Source organism: Micromys minutus (assembly GCF_963924665.1).
Source record: "Micromys minutus genome assembly, chromosome: 32".
Lineage (NCBI taxonomy): Eukaryota > Metazoa > Chordata > Mammalia > Rodentia > Muridae > Micromys > Micromys minutus.
The window spans coordinates 15,247,561-15,263,427 of NC_137967.1; the positions used below are offsets into that span (position 1 = coordinate 15,247,561).

General features: G+C 51.6%; 1 protein-coding gene across 2 annotated transcripts in view; it reads left to right on the forward strand.

Annotated features, from left to right (window-relative positions):
• The window catches only part of SIPA1L3 (signal induced proliferation associated 1 like 3), a 121,552-nt gene that overhangs the window by 62,398 nt on the left and 43,287 nt on the right, over positions 1 to 15,867 (forward strand). For both annotated transcript variants that reach the window (XM_080908284.1, XM_080908285.1), the window contains exons 9-12: positions 3,674 to 4,250; positions 9,151 to 9,425; positions 12,202 to 12,453; positions 14,335 to 14,472. In XM_080908284.1, coding sequence (XP_080764410.1) covers positions 3,674 to 4,250; positions 9,151 to 9,425; positions 12,202 to 12,453; positions 14,335 to 14,472 — 1,242 coding nt within the window. The remainder of the gene's footprint in view (positions 1 to 3,673; positions 4,251 to 9,150; positions 9,426 to 12,201; positions 12,454 to 14,334; positions 14,473 to 15,867) is intronic.

Below are 15,867 nucleotides of genomic sequence, written 5' to 3' on the forward strand. Positions count from 1 at the left end.
TGCCTTCCCCCCTACCTTGTTGTCCCAGCAGCCTGCTCCACCTCCCCCTTCTCAGGGCAAGCTCAGGCTTGGTCCCCAGGATGGCTTCTTTCCTGACACACCGCCCTTTCTTGGTTTTGGGGGTTTGTTGTTGTCCTTGTTGTTTTACAATTTAATTTTCAAAAGGCTTTAATTATGCAATATTTTAAACGTTCTGAAAAGGGCGGAAAATAATGGATCAGGCAGCCATGCGCCCCACCAGCAGATTTAGCAGATGTTGGCATTTGCCTCCGTTGCTTCACTGTTTCCTCTTTTCTTGGTTCGTTAAGGAAAAGGAAACGTTAGTGGTATAGCAGCTGAGCCTTACCCGTTCCACGGCACCACTCTCTGGGCAGACCTACCCTCAGTGCCTCCCCAGCTGTGAGAAGAACAGAGGCCAGACTGCACCGCCCTCCCACCGGCCCCCTGCTTGTGGGTGCCCGTGTGCACGTGTACTCAGGGGCATCATGTAGCCCAGGCTAGCCTCAGACTCTGTGTGCCCAGTGCTGGCCTTGGACTCCTGCTTCTCTCGCCTCACCAGTGGAAGAGTTACAGGCGTGTGCCACCATACCTGGCTAACACGTCAGAGGACCTTGAAGGGCTGGCGGTCCACAAAACAGACACTGGGAAAACAGTAGTTGAATTATTAACTGCACATGGCCTAGAAGCTCCTGCTGCGCTCTAGAGGATGAGGAGGCCTGGTGGATTCTCATCTTTTGTTATTTCTTAATGGCCTCCAGCATCTTCCCTGAGCCTGAGAGTTGTGAAGAATGCGGGGCCCCTCCAGCTAAAACTGAGGGACTAGCTGTTCCTGTTGGCCAGAACCTTCAGTAGCTTACAATCTCATGACTTCAAACCATGAGTCAGGATGGCGAGGAAGGCCAGTCTGTCAGTGGGCAATTGAATGCCAGGGGAAGTTGCAGAGCTCTTCCCTGTGAGTCAGCTGCTCCCTTAGCGTTGAGACAGCCATCCCAGTTGACCTGGCTGGGGCGCTGCCCTCTGTGGTCACACATACCCTTGCTTATTGGTGGAAATCATTTTCTCCTCCCCGTGTCTGTCCATACACCATACTTACTTTAGTTGGTAACGGATGCCTGGGCTGGTGCTGGAGAACCCACTGAGCCTAGATTGGCATGTGCGTGGCCCTCCAAGTCAGGGAGGGACACTGCCCCAAGTGATGGAGGTGAAAAGCAGGGATCAGGCTAATCTTCCAGGCTCCTCGGTTGCTCAGTGCCTCTGAGGCGGTCACAGTGATCTTTGCAGATGCATCTCTCCCTGCCGTGGAACCAGAGAGAAGCAGAAGCCACTGCTGCTGCCACCCTTGACAGGCTCACAGTGTGGATGGCTCAAGGGGACTGTTGGGAACTACAGTATCCAGGACTAGGGATGTCAGGGAGCCATAAACCAAGGGGCACGAGGGGAGTTTCTAGAAGCTGGTGAGAGTTGTGGCAAGAGCCGTGTTCGTGAATAAGTTATCAAAACCAAAGCCCAGAGCCCCCTTCACTATCATGGGCTGGCAGGAAGAAAAAGGAAAGGTGAATATAGTTGTGTACAGCAGCGGGGACACACTCTGGGGACTATGACCTCAGCTGGTTTAAGCACAGGCATCGTCGGGCGTGCTTACACCCTGTCGTCAATAGACAATCCATACAGGAAGTGACCTGAGATCACCTCCCCCTCACGCTGCATCCCAGCATCCTTCTTACCAGTGGCTCTTTTTTCCCAAGCTCACTTAGAAGCCTGTGCCTGTGGGACCCCAGGTACAGAGGCCTTCCTCCCAGACCATGGCAGATGGGAAGTGTGAGACATCTCCAGGGCCATGTGCGGCATGTCCCTGTCACCTGAGCTCTGCCCCTGGGCTTGCCTCCTTCCACATGAACTCTTTCCCACTTGGGCTGCCCCACATGCTGTTCCTTCTGTCTGCTGTGCTGCCCCCCCCCAGTCTGGGGTCTTCGCTGTCACTCTCTCAGCCCCACCCCCAGACACTGCTGTCCAAAGCAGGAGCTTCTGTCCTGCCCTGACCCAGCACTCTGGCCTTTGTCAGTGTCTGCTCATTTGTAAGCTCAGTCAGCAGTTGTGGAGAGACCGGAATTGCCGTATCCACAAAGCTGAGAAGAGAGTCCAGGAAGCCCCTGTCAAACAGATGGGCAAGTGTTACACCGTCCCCTGCCCAGATGTGGGACAGTGCCGTAGTAGTCAGCCAATGCCTGCAGGTATTTGGATTGCATAGGGCATTGTCTATATGTGTGTGAGTGTGTGTGTGTGTGTGTGTGTGTGTGTCTATAATCTATAGTCTGTTTATTTATTCTGTTCTTTTGAGAAAGGGTCTCATGAACCCCAGGTTGGTCTCCAACATGCCATGTAGCTAAGGATGACCTTGAATTTCTGATCCTCCTGAGTTTTTGGATTATAGGCATGTGCCACCACACTACCTCCGAATTTTCAAAATCTTTGCTGATATGATTCGCAGAGTATATTAGCATCAAGTAAGTACTGCACACACACGTGTTCCACAGCCAGCCAGCTGGCCCGGCACTGACGGTGCACAGGAACTGCAGCTCTGACCTCTGCGGCAGACCAGCAGCCCTCAGCCTTCCTAACGCTGTGCCCCGTTAATACAGCTCCTTATGCCGTGGTGGCCCCCAACCATAAAAGTATCTCATTGCTACTTCATTACTGTAATTTTGCTACTTTTCTGAATTATAACATAAATACCTGATATGCGGGGTTATGTAAAAGAGTTGCTCAGCCCACAGGTTAAGACCTTTTCTGTAGAGTCAGCTTGTGTCCAAGCCGGTCCCAGATTTCCCTCACCCTCTTAGGAGCAGTGGGCTCTCCCTGGGGCCTATTCATGCCATTGCAGCTCGGGGGGTATAGAAGTGCAGGTCCCCCCATCCCTCCCGTACTTGCACAGTTGGAGCCCCCATTCTAAAGACGTCAGCCACTGTGATCTGACACATAGTTTATGTAAAACAAGAGTGAGGGAAATCTGAAGCCAGGAGCTGCAGCTGCGACCCCAGCACTCAGGGAGCTGAGACGGGGTGTCTCAAGTTCAGGGTCATCTGGGCTTCACAATGAGACAGTCTAGGAAAACCAAAGATGGCTGAAGATGTAGCTCTGTGGTAAATCACTTGTTCAGCATGTGTAAGCCCCGGGTCTGATCCTCAGCACTGTGTGTGTGTGTGTGTGTGTGTGTGTGTGTGTGTGTGTGTGTGTGTGTGTTATAATGTTATATATATACTCTAAAACATGTCCTTTAATTTTCCAGTCTAATTAACTAGCAGTTCATTGGTTAGATATATGCTTCCATTCATAAAAGGGAAACCCCAGGGCTGGGGAATGACTCAGTAGCAGAACACTTGCCCAGCTCCACAGTTCCATTTCCAGCTTGGTGGACAGGCAGCAGACAAGAAGATCTTTGTTTCTCTTTTCTTGTGGGGTGGGGGAATCGAAACAGGGTTTCCCTGTGTAGCCCTGGCTGTCCTGGAATTCACTCTGTAGACTAGGCTGGCCACACCTGGCTTGCCCTCACCCTGACCTTGAACTCCTGATCCTTCGTCCTCCTCCCAAGTGCTGTTGTTGCAAGTATATATCCTATCAGTTTTAAGGAGTTGCATTTTTTTTTTCCTCTTCTAAATGACTTCTCCCTCCTCAGCATGGCTGTGACCCGATCCAAAGACGCTCCTCCTTTTGGCCCCCCGATCCCTAACGGAACCACATTCCGCAAGTCTGACGTCTTCAGAGACTTTTTGCTAGCCAAGGTAATTAATGCTGAGAACGCTGCTCACAAATCCGACAAATTCCATACGATGGCCACCAGGACTCGTCAGGAATACCTGAAGGACCTAGCTGAAAACTGTGTCTCCAACACCCCCATTGACTCCTCCGGCAAGTTCAACCTCATCTCCCTGACCTCCAAGAAGAAGGAGAAGACAAAGGCCAGAGCAGGTGCAGAGCAGCACAGCGCTGGGGCCATTGCCTGGCGGGTGGCAGCTCAGGACTATGCCCAGGGCTCGGAGATCGACTGCATTCTGGGGATTTCCAACGAGTTCGTAGTGCTCCTGGACCTGCGCACCAAGGAGGTGGTATTCAACTGCTACTGTGGGGACGTCATTGGCTGGACCCCAGACTCCTCCACAATCAAAATCTTCTATGGCCGAGGGGACCACATCTTTCTACAGGCTGCAGAAGGTTCTGTGGAGGACATCAGGGACATTGTCCAGAGGCTAAAGGTAAGAAAGAGGGCCCAGCAGTGGGTGTCTTACATGTTTGGCAGAAGGCTCCAGAAGTATCATAGTACCTTCACTGGCCCAGGCAGTCAGGCATAACATACCCTAGAATCAGAACAACCGCTCTCTGTCTCTCTGTCTCTGTCTGTCTCTGTCTCTCTCTCTCTCTCTCTCTCTCACACACACACACACACACACACACACACACCCAGAGTCTGGTGGATCCTTCAGCCCATAGTGCTCTGAAGATGTGGCCAGGAGTGTGTAGGTGCCATTCCTTAACCTCAGAGGACAGAACATGCAGGTCTAAACGTACCAGAGGAATAAGCTCAGTGGTAGAGCATTTGACAGGCCCGTGGTTCAATCCCCAGTACCAAAACTGAGAGCTTTTCTCTGGGAGAATGAAATAGAAGGTTCCTGGAGGACAGAGAGATGGCTCAGAGGTCGAGACTTTATGCTGCTCTTGAGACTTGGGCTCAATTCCAATCATCCATGTTGGGCAGCTCACAGCTGCCTGTAACTCCAACTTCAGAGGGTTCCAACATCTCTGGCCTCCATGAGTGCCAAGTTCCCACACGGCCCATAGACACGCACGTTTACAAAAGTGAAAATTATCTTAAAGGTTCTAGACCAGGTTAGTCTAACCTGTGGCCTTGAGCCCCAGATAACCCAGGATAGCCATGAAGATGGCCCAGCACATTTGTAGACCACACCACCATGTCAGATACCAAGAGGTTGGCTAGCCCAGTCTAGACCATTAAAGTATAGAGGAGGGGCAAGGAACATAAAACATAATACATAATGAGAAAGTACAATGAAAGAAACAGACTTAAATTGTGTGGCTGGATTCAGTTTCATACTAGTAGTCACAATAACCATGAATGGTTTGACTTTCTGTATTAAAAGAAAAGGACATAATCTACGATGAAAATTGTATTCTCACCAGGCTTGGGTGTTTCACACCTTTGATTCCAGCACTAGCCGGGGATGACAACTCTGTGAGTTCAAAGCCAGCCTGGTCATACGGTGGGCTCCAGGACACCTAGAGCTATGTGCAAAGATCCTGTCTCAAAACAAAACAAAAAAGTTAATCCTCGAGTCAGGATATAGCTTGGTATTAGAGTCCTTACTTGCCTGGCATGTTTAAGACCCTGGGTTTCATCTCCAGCACCACAAGGCAGGGAGGGTCAGATGCACCCTTGCCAGTACTTAGCTCACCTCCATTTGGAAAAGTCAAAACCTAGGGAATGATGTCACCCACTGTAGGCAGATCTTCCCATCTTAGTTATCAGAATCACAGTCATCCCCAAAGGTAAGCCCAGAGCCCTTCTCCCAGTCAAGTTGGCAACCAACATTAAACATCATAGTGACTCAGTTTCCTCTACGGGAAAAAAGAAACAGTAATCATCCTATGTCAGCGCTGGGGCCAGAGCTCAGTGGTGGAGCCCTTGCCTAGCACACTTGAGGGCCTCAGTTCTGTCTCTGGTACTTAAGGAAGGAAGGTAGGAAGGTAGATAGGTAGAAAGGAAGGTAGGAGAATCTTACATTGCCTATGCAGGCTTCCTTGTCTCGGTTGGCCGAGACCTTACCCAGTAGCATCACTCTCTGTTAAGTGCAGGTGAGATTGGCTAAACTCCAATCTCAGCTCCTCTGACTTCACAATCCATACGTCTTTGTGAAAACACTGTAGCTTGTGCACTACCGGTCCAAACATTCCTGATGGAGTATGAGCTGGGAAGCTGAGCAGGCTTGGGCCTGGTCGATACTCGGGTGAGGAAAGGTAAGATTTGAACCCCATCTGTCTACATCTGTTTGATCCCTTCAGATCTCAAACTTAACTTTAGGAAGGCATACAGTAGGCATACAATAAATGCAGATCAATAATTGTCCTCTCATCCCAAGTTCTGACTCACAACATTCTAGATCAGAACGTAAGACTGGCCTCCAGCTGCTTCCTCAACATCTTCCCAGGGCTGCCCAAGTGACCCCGGAAACCACACAGTCACTGCAAGTGTGGCTTCTCCCATGCTCCCATGCTTCCTGTTTCAGTTAAGGTCAAGTCCCTTACGCTGTGGAGGTCGGCCAGGGACCCCCTTGTTCTCACATCCACACCCCATCTGTCTACGCCACCTTCTGGCAGCCTGCAGCTGCTTCCCCCACTCCCCTGCCTACCCCGTAGCACAAGCTGCCCGGCTCTAGATATGGGGAGAGATAAGACTTGCTCTCATTAAGTAGCCCGAGCTAGCTTCAAGCCGTGTTTTTCTACCTCGGTCTCAGGAATGCTGAGATCGCAGGCCTGTTCCACCATGCCTAGCCTCTCCCAAATTACTGCAGGAGCCTACCCATGTATGTGTGCCTGGTACACACACACACACACACACACACACACACACACACATTCTCTCCCTCCCTTCCTCCATCCCCCCTTCTTTGCCTCCACCTTTGTTCCACTGTGATCTGTTCTCAGCACCACGGGGATCTGATCACCTTGGCTCTGTGTTCCGAACCCTTATCTCACCCTAAGTGAGGCAGAGGAGCCTTGCACTCTTCCCTTTCCCCGTTCTTTCCCGCTCATCCCTCTAGGAGCCTTTTCCCACTGCGCCCTGCTTCTCACGCACAGACCTGCTGTTTCTTGAATGTGCTAGGCAGGTGTCCAGCCTCAGGGCCTATCCCTTACTGAAACTCTCTTTGGTTGCCCCAGGGCTTAGTCCCTTTCTCCCTACAAGCCTTTGTTCACGTGTCCCCAGAGGTCTCACTGTCTAGAACTGAAAACTCTGCCAGTAAGTTCCAACCATTTGCTGCCACGTTGCTTTCTTTTCAGTACTGTGTTAGGTTTTATTTGTTGTTGTTGTTGCTTGTTCCCTTGAAACACAAGTTTACATGTGGTGGGTCCACAGGTACACGGACAGTGGTCAGCTGAGGGTGGGACAAAGGAGCACAGGTATGACACCCTCAGCGACACACCCACATGGAAGCAGGCATCTTCCCCTAGCACCCAAGCTTGTGAGAGGTCTGCACTGCCCAAGTGGCTTTCCAGGGCAGTAACGATCATCCTAATGAAGAATGAGGGGGTAGGCTCATTTAAAAAGTAAAACACAGTCAATAAATAGAAACTTGGGTAGGCGGCGTAGTGGCCAGCACTGCCGTCCAGTCTCCTGCCGCTAACACCACTGCTTTCCCCAGCAGTGGAACAAGAAAAACACTGCAAAAAGAAGCATCTATAACCAAGGCTGGTGGCAGTACTAATTAATGGGCAGAACCATGAATATTTAGAAGGCAGTACTAATCTATGGGCAGAGCCATGAATATTTAGAAGGCAGTACTAATCTATGGGCAGAGCCACGAACATTTAGAAGGCAATTTGACTGGCACATTACATTCCATTTAGCAAAATAACTTTCCCACTAAGGCTTATGACCGCCTAAGCCATAGGCCTCTGACTGGTCCTTCCCGAGGAGCGGACCTCAAATGCAATCAGAATGGTTGGTGAGGCTGGGGGGGAAGGGCTCCGTAAAAACACTAGTACAGAAAGAAGCCTGAGGACCTAAGTTTAACCTCTCCCAGCACCCATACAAAAAGCTAAGTGTGGCCATGCACGTACTTGCACCCCACCAATGTGGGGGCCAGAAACAGGATGCTGGGTGGGGTTTCTGGCTGCCGTTAGCAAGTCTAGTTCAGAAAGCTAGCCTGGATTAAGAAGAGAGTCTGTCTCATGGGAATAGAGTGGGAAAGGTTAGCTCAGCACACTCACTGTCCTCCCCTGATCCGCACACACCGGAAAGGCAGAAGGCTTGGTGACATCCACTCTGGCCAGGTCACTGAAGCACCAATGACCACGTCCTACCCGGCAAGTTGGTAGCATAGGAAAGGTACGTTTTGTTTTGTTTTTTTTTTGTTTTTTGTTTTTGTTTTTTTGGCGCCCCAAGAAGATTCACTAATGGCAGACTGAGATCCTGGGCCTTCCAGTCAGCGTGTATCTATGTCTGAGGCATCACACATGAGCAAAGCTGGAAGCAGTGAGGAGTGAGGCCTGTGTGACCTGCTCTGCTGCATGCTGGGAGGTTTGTGCATGGTCACCTTAGTGAGGGAGGCTGAGGTAGCAAAAACAGAAGTCTGAGGGCAGCCTGGGCAATTCAGTGAGAGACGCTGCTTCAAATTTAACAGTCACAGAGAACCTGGGGGCCCTGGGGAGATGGCTCGGTGGGGTGGGAACACTTGTAAGTCTGAGGACCTGAGGTTTTCATCTCCAGCATCCAACACAAAAAGCCAGGCTTGGCCATGTGCACCTCTCACTCCAGCACTGGGCATGAGAAACAGACAGATCAGCGTGGTCCTCTGGCCACCATCCTAGCTGAATAGCAGCAAACTCCAGGCTCAGAGCGAGACCGGCCTCAAGGGAATAATCAGGGACCCAGAGAGGACACTTGGTGTCTTCTGTGTACATGTTCATGCACACATCTGGGGACACATAGACACACACAGACAGTACCAGTAAGGAGTTGAAGATGTCGTCCAGCAGTGAGAGCGTTTGCACAGAACCCACCAGTGAGGGTCTGGGGTGTGCCTCAGTGCTTAGAATACACATAATCCTATATCCCATCCCTAGTGCCACAAAATCAATCAATCAATCAACCAATCAATCAGTTGGTTAATACCCCAACCAAAAGTCCAGGCCTGCTCAGCAGCTCCCAGCCAGCTACAGTGGGCTGAGAGGTGAAGGAGAAAGCAGGCTGCTGTACTCTCTGTGCAATGTACATATTTCCTGCCCAGACCGGGATCCTGGTGGCACCTGGAAGGCCAGTGGGACTCTCCAGTCCCTGTCAGAGGGGACTGACTGGACAAGGGTCTTCAGAGCCCGCCTCTGAGCCGAACACCTGACACTCACCCCACCCACCGCCCACAGGTGATGACCAACGGCTGCGAGACTGTGGACATGACCCTGCGGCGGAACGGGCTGGGGCAGCTGGGCTTCCATGTGAAGTACGACGGGACGGTGGCCGAAGTGGAGGACTACGGGTTTGCCTGGCAGGCTGGCCTCCGGCAAGGCAGCCGACTGGTAGAGATCTGCAAGGTGGCTGTGGTAACACTAAGCCACGACCAGATGATCGACCTGCTGCGCACCTCCGTCACTGTGAAAGTGGTCATCATCCCACCTTTTGAAGACGGCACTCCCCGGCGGTAAGAGAGCATCGCCCTGAGAGCCAGGCATGGGACAAGATTGGCAGCTTCCACATGGCTGCAAGGGGTTCCCCTGTCATAGTCACCCAAGACCCCGGTGAAGGAACCTGATAAGTCAGAGTGGTTCTCAACCTTCCTGGTGCTGTGACCCTTTAATACAGCTCCTCATGTTGGGGTGACACCCCCACCGTCAAATTATTTCTGTTACTACTTCATAACTGTAAGCTTGCTGCTGTCGTGAATCATAAAGCAATACCTGTGTTTTCCGATGGTCTTAGGCGACCCCTGAGAAAGGAGCTTCAGGTTGCGAACCACTTTGATGAGCCCTGTTTCCGGGGGCTGATAGCGGTGGGAGTGGAAGTAAATACACAGGGTCTGGGGGTGTGCCCCTGAGACTGAAGAAAGGTCCCATCTCAGGAAGAGGTGGGCACAGGACAGTCTGTGGCTTTGATTGGATTTGAGGCCAGAGACCTCACTGGAGAACACTGCTGCTGTTGTTTGATAAAGGCACCTGATGTACCTGTCAGAGTGTTACTTGTGCCTGTGGGTTGTGGCACTGTCAGCTTTGGAGGCTGTTGAATGCTCAGGCCTCCTCTCCAAGGCTTGGGGAGCATGGGCGAGGGGGCGAACAGCGCGTGAAAGCTGGAGGAAGGGAGGAGAGGGGCATGAACGCTGACTTCTGGGTAAGACATGTATATTGCTTGCTTCGTTTGGTTGGTTGGCTTAGGGTTTTGATTTGGTTTGGGTTTTTTTTCCCTGAAGATAAGGTCTCACTATATAGCCTTGCTGGCCTGGAATTCTATATAGACTATTTAAAGACACGTGCCACCAGTCCCACCCAGTTTCTAGCCGTTGCAGCTGTGTGGGCATGGGAAAGTTTCTGAACTTCTCAGTCTCCGTTTCTTAAGCTGTGAAAAGTCATATACTGGAGCCGAGGATGCAGCTCAGTTGGTAGAGTGCTTATATGGCACATACAAGGTCCCCGGTTCAGTTCCCCAGCACTGCAGGAAGCAGGTGTGGTGGCCTGCACCTGCAATCCCAGCACTCAGGAAGTGGAGGCCAGGGGACCCAGAGTCCAAGGTCCTGAGCTCAGTTGCCGTCACCCTCGGCCAATCTCCCAAGCACAAGCGACACAGCTCTGGACTGGGTCTCCCCAGCATAGCAACGCCTGCAAAAATAGATCTTCACACTCCCCTGTCATAAAGTATAATAAATATAATGCAGCAACAGCAGCGTGCGGGTGTAAGGGGATGCCTGGGGGGGGGGGGGCTGCCAAAGCATCCTCCTGAGAAATCAAGCCTGTGACAGACCTAGTATAAAGAAGGACTATTTGGGGGGAAGGGGAGAAAATTAGGGGCCTGAAGAAGTAGTAGAGGCAGCCAGGCGGCAGCAGAGCCATGGGGGCTAAGAAGGGGCATGGAGAGGGACAGAAAGTGGGGCCGGTCAGGAACACGTGGGGACAGAGAGAGAAAGGGTGCGGGGTGGGGGGGGGGGGACAAGCGGTCCTTTTGATCCACTGCTGCGCCTAGATCACACCTGGCTGCAGCAAGCTATGACATTAGCCGCCACTAGGTCCCTGGGAGGAGCCCAGCAGGAGCCCATGCCTATAAGCTGTCACCCCACCCCAGCAATTTCAGAAGTGCCTCCCAGGTTGCTCTCTCTGCTCTGATAGGAACTGCTTACAGCCTGTGACAATCCTCACTAGTCACTTTGTCTAGGGCGAGAGGCGTTTCTGATTGGTTGGATGTGGGTCACATGCTCATGCCACAGCATCCAGGGGTGAGCTCTGCCTGGCTCAGAGCACACAGCAGTTCTCAGGGTATGTGGCCTTCCTCCACCTCTGCCAGCCTGGCCTGTCTGGTGGCTCTGTCAGGGGGTTGTGTCCCTATTTTTCCCTACCTGGTACCTGGGGGCTCCTGATCCCCAAAACAGCCATAAGGAACGCTGAACATCATCTCTACTTTACTACCGCAGAAAGGTACCCTGAGTAGGGCCTGGGACAGGAACATGTCCTCAGGTCCCGTGGCGTGGCTCAGTAGCAGCCATGCCTGGGTGTCAGGCCAAAGGAACATCAGAATGAGATCCTCTGGACCTGCCTCCCAGCATCTCTTGTGATCTAAGAGGTGGATTTTTTTTTTCCTGAGCTCAGGGATTCTATAAGCTCGGGATTGGATCCCTCCCGTGCCGCGTGGCACACTGTGGCAGCGACAGCAGAGATGCCAGCCCAGCTTGGGTCCCGTGCCCCAGGCTGGATCTCTGCACTGGGGCATGTGCCAGCCAGACATGGGCCTCCATCTATTTCCAGGGATCTGGGCTTCGTGTGCTTTTCTTTCTTTCTTTCTTTCTTTCTTTTTTTTTAACCACCTTGTAAAGTAGGTCACCTGCTTCTCTTCTAACAGCATTGGGGATTCTAGGGAACAAGGCAGAGACTGTCCTTTTGATTTTTGAGGGCATTGGCTTTTCCAGCCCAAAGTACTGCTTGGGGTGTTGGGAGAGGCTGGTTTGTTGGAAACACTGGCTGACCAGAGGCCTGGGCCAGAGAAAAGGGAGGGGACAAAGAGAAGCCAAGACCTGGAGGGTAAAAAAAGCGATTCAGGTCCAGCAGTCACAGCCCTGAGTAAGCTTCAGGCCCTCGTTTGAAAGATGCCAGTCAGGCTTTAGAATGAATCACGGTTTGGAGTTGACCCACTGTAAGCTAGACAGCCGGTCCCTCTCAAGCAGAAGGCCTGTGTGTTAGCGGGCCCAGGCCTTAGAAGTAATACACTTGTTTTTCCAGGGGGTGGCCAGAGACCTATGACATGAATACTTCAGAACCCAAGATGGAGTCGGAAACCACCACCCCCGGGGGCCGACCCCCCTACCGCAGCAATGCCCCCTGGCAGTGGAGCGGGCCTGCCTCCCACAACTCTCTGCCGGCCACCAAATGGACCACCCCCGCCACACCGGGCCATGCCCAGTCCCTGAGCCGACTCCCGAAGCAGACACCCGGGGTACCCTTCCGTGAGTCCCAGCCGCTGCACAGCAAGAGGTAAGGACCCCAAGGACACCACTGCTGTCCAGTGTCCCGCCTGTCTGCCAGCCAGCCAGCCCTCACCCTTCCCGCTCTTTCCCATCGTTGCTCTTCCTCTTTCCCTCAGTCATTTTTCTTTTTTTGTTGGTTTTTTTTGGGGGGGGGGCAGGGAGTTTTTGTTTTTTGTTTCTTTTTTAAAGATTTATGTATGAGTACACTGTTGCTGTCTTCAGACACCAGAAGAGGGCATTAGATCCCATTACAGATGGCTGTGAGCCACCATGTGGTCGCTGGGAATTGAACTCAGGACCTCTGGAAGAGCAGTCAGTGCTCTAACCACTGAGCCATCTCTCCAGCCGGCCATTTTCCTTCCCTATCCCTCTGTCTCCATCTGTTCTCCCCATCAGTTCTCCCTTCTTTCCTCACTTCTAGGCTGGCCCAAGGGCCCTAGGACAGGGACAGAAAGCTCTCTCTATGGGTTTTTTTTTCCCAAGGTCAATAATAAAATCTGTAGGACTGGTCTCTTGGGAAGCAGATGGAGGGAGAAGCCCACAAAAGTGGATCTCATAGCTGCTATCAAGTCCTTAGCTGATGGTCACTTCAGGGAATTTGATACTGGTATTTAATGTATACTGGTGTGTGTTTATGGAGACTGAGGATTGAACCTCAGTCCTTTGGCACGCTGGGCAAATGCTCTACCACTGAATTCCTCCTCGTCTCACTCTCCTTTCTGTAGACCAGGATCTCATGTGTTACCCAGACTCCGTAAACTGAAAAGCCTCCTGCTCCAGACCTCTCAGTAGCCTAGATTACATTCTAGTCTAGTCTAAGAATGTGTTTTCATTTTATTCCTAGATGTGGGTTATGGGGATGCTTCAGCCTGCCCACAGCAGCTGACTATGATTTGCCTCATGCTCTAGCAAGGATGCGATTTTGCCAGCAGCAGTCTCTGCCGCTGTGTGCTGTTTGGAATTCTGGGAACTTTTCAGGGGTATACAGGCCCCCTGAGTAGTTGTTGGCCGCAGTTTGTTAGGTGGTTGTGTGCAAAGAAGAAACAACAAAAAAAAAAAAAAAAAGAAATTAGATATCCTGATGGTGAAGATCAAAGTTGGCTATAATCAACAGGAAGTAGTCTAAGGACCACCCCTTTCTGACCCCCGACTTTATTAAGGGATCTCTTTACTTTCTTCTTTATCCATTTCTCTTTCCTGTGTTAGGGGGTTAAAAGGGTGGGAGAAAGAATAACCCACAAAGTAACAAAAGCCAAGCTACGGATCTCAGTGAGTCCAATGCCAGCCTTGTCTAGGTAGTGGGTTCCCAGCTAAAGCTACATAGTGAGACTCCGTCTCAAAAATAAATAAGGGAGCTGGAAAGATGACTCCATGCTTAAAAACACTTGTTCTTGCCAAGAGTCTGGGCTCAGCTCCCAGCACCCACATGGTGTCTCGAAACCATTATAACACCAGTTCCAGGGGATCTGATGCCCTCCGCAGGCATCAGGCACCCATGTGGTATACATACATACATGCAGGCAAAATATTCGTACACAAATAAAAGTAAATGTATCTAAAATTTTTTTTATTAAGAAAAATATACAGATATTTAAATTTCCCTGGGAAAGGGCAGAGTATTGTCCCCAAGGGACCCTGTCCTAACTGGAAATTTGAATGTGGAGCACAGAGGAGGGAGGGGGGCTCTCCTGTTTTCCCTCTTCCTTGCATGCAGACCCAAGGGGTGGATAGCTGCCAGATTTGGCTGTATTTGAGGGGCAGATGTGTTGTATGCCTCCTCCTTCTCTTCCTTCTCCTCCTCCCACTCCCCCTCCTCTTTCTCTTTCTCCTCCTCATCCAGGGATGCCTTCTTACCCAGCCTCTGTCCCCCACTCCTGTGTCTTTCCAGGCCTGTCAGCTTCCCAGAAACCCCTTTTGCAGCGTCACCAGCAGGGGCCGACAGAGTCCCTCCCTACCGACAGCCTTCCGGGAGTTTCTCCACCCCAGGCTCTGCCACCTACGCCAGATACAAGCCTTCTCCTGAAAGGTCAGAGTTTCCCCCTTGCTTTTGAAATGATGTCATCTGGTGATTGCTGCTGCAGGTTTTTATTCCTAGGAAAGGCGCCCACCTCACTATCTCATCCGCCGCGTCATGGGGTGTATGGACCACCCCCGCAAAAAAGGTCAGAAAATGACCACCAGGGTGTTGGCAGGGTCTCCTTAAAATTTAGAACAAAGAAACAGGACAACAAAATCAGAGCTAAGCTGATCTGGCAGAGCCTGTCGTTGCCTCTTGTTTTTGTTTGTTTGGATGGTTGGTTGTTTTTGGGTGCTTTGTTTTTGTTTTGTTTTTTGAGCAAAGCCATCCTCTCCCCAGCATCCCATTTGTCGCTTTCCCACACACCAAAACCAGGCCACCAGTGTTATCCAGGTCATCCCTCCCCCGAAGAGCCAACTCCACCCTGGAGCATAAGCCATCTTCCCCAAATCTCCATGGCTCTCCAGCACCTTTGGAACAAATCCAGACTGGACAGTGTGCATCCATGGTATATGATTCCAGGACCAGGCATCTCGGGTCCTCTTGCGTCCCTTTGTATGTGGCAGTCCCACCCATCCCTGTCCTCCAGGCAAAGCTGTGAGCCTCATCCTGAATATCCCCCCCAACCCCCGCTCAGTCTGCTCAGCCTCCCAGACTCTGTGTCCCATGCCTCCCCCGGCATGGCTGGTACTCAGATCTGCCCCTTGCCATCCCTGACCAAGGGCCCTGGAATACCAGTCTGTGAACGCTACACAGCAGCCCACCAGCCACCTCCTTTTCTAGATACTTTGTTTGTGTGCTCCAGCCTTTTCCTTGCTGGAAAACCCTCAGGAGAGGCCAGCCTCCTGACCAGAGCTACGCTGGAAGCCTGCCCCAAGGAACAACCTCCACTCTCTCAGCCCAGTGAAGAGATGAACAAGAGAAAGTAGAGGGAAAGAGGAGTCAGAGGACATCGACAGGCAGAGGCCACCCGGGCATAGCGCACACCATATGCACAGATGAGGAGGGTGTGAGTTTGCTCCAAGATTGGCAGCTCACCGTGGTCCATGTCTCCATCACAGGGCACTGGGGCTACAAAAGGCAAATTCTCGGTCTGTAAGTGACGGCAGAAAGGAACAAAACCACTTGCCTCTAGCCAAGGGACCAGACCAACAGACCTGAGGTTCTCACTGATCCGAGTACACACTCCTGGACCTAAGCCTGCGTTTCTGTCCTCCCTGGTAGACAGTACCCTGAGAGCCCCACTGTACACCATGTTGGGTGCTAAGCCTCTGTTAGGAAGTCACAGGGAGAGGAACCCTTTGTTTTATCTTTTAGAGGCCGGTGTTCAGCCCTCGTTAGAACACAGTCCCCAGGGCTTCTGGTGGGTGATGTCCCTCTCAGTACGTCTGGCCTGCTCGGTTG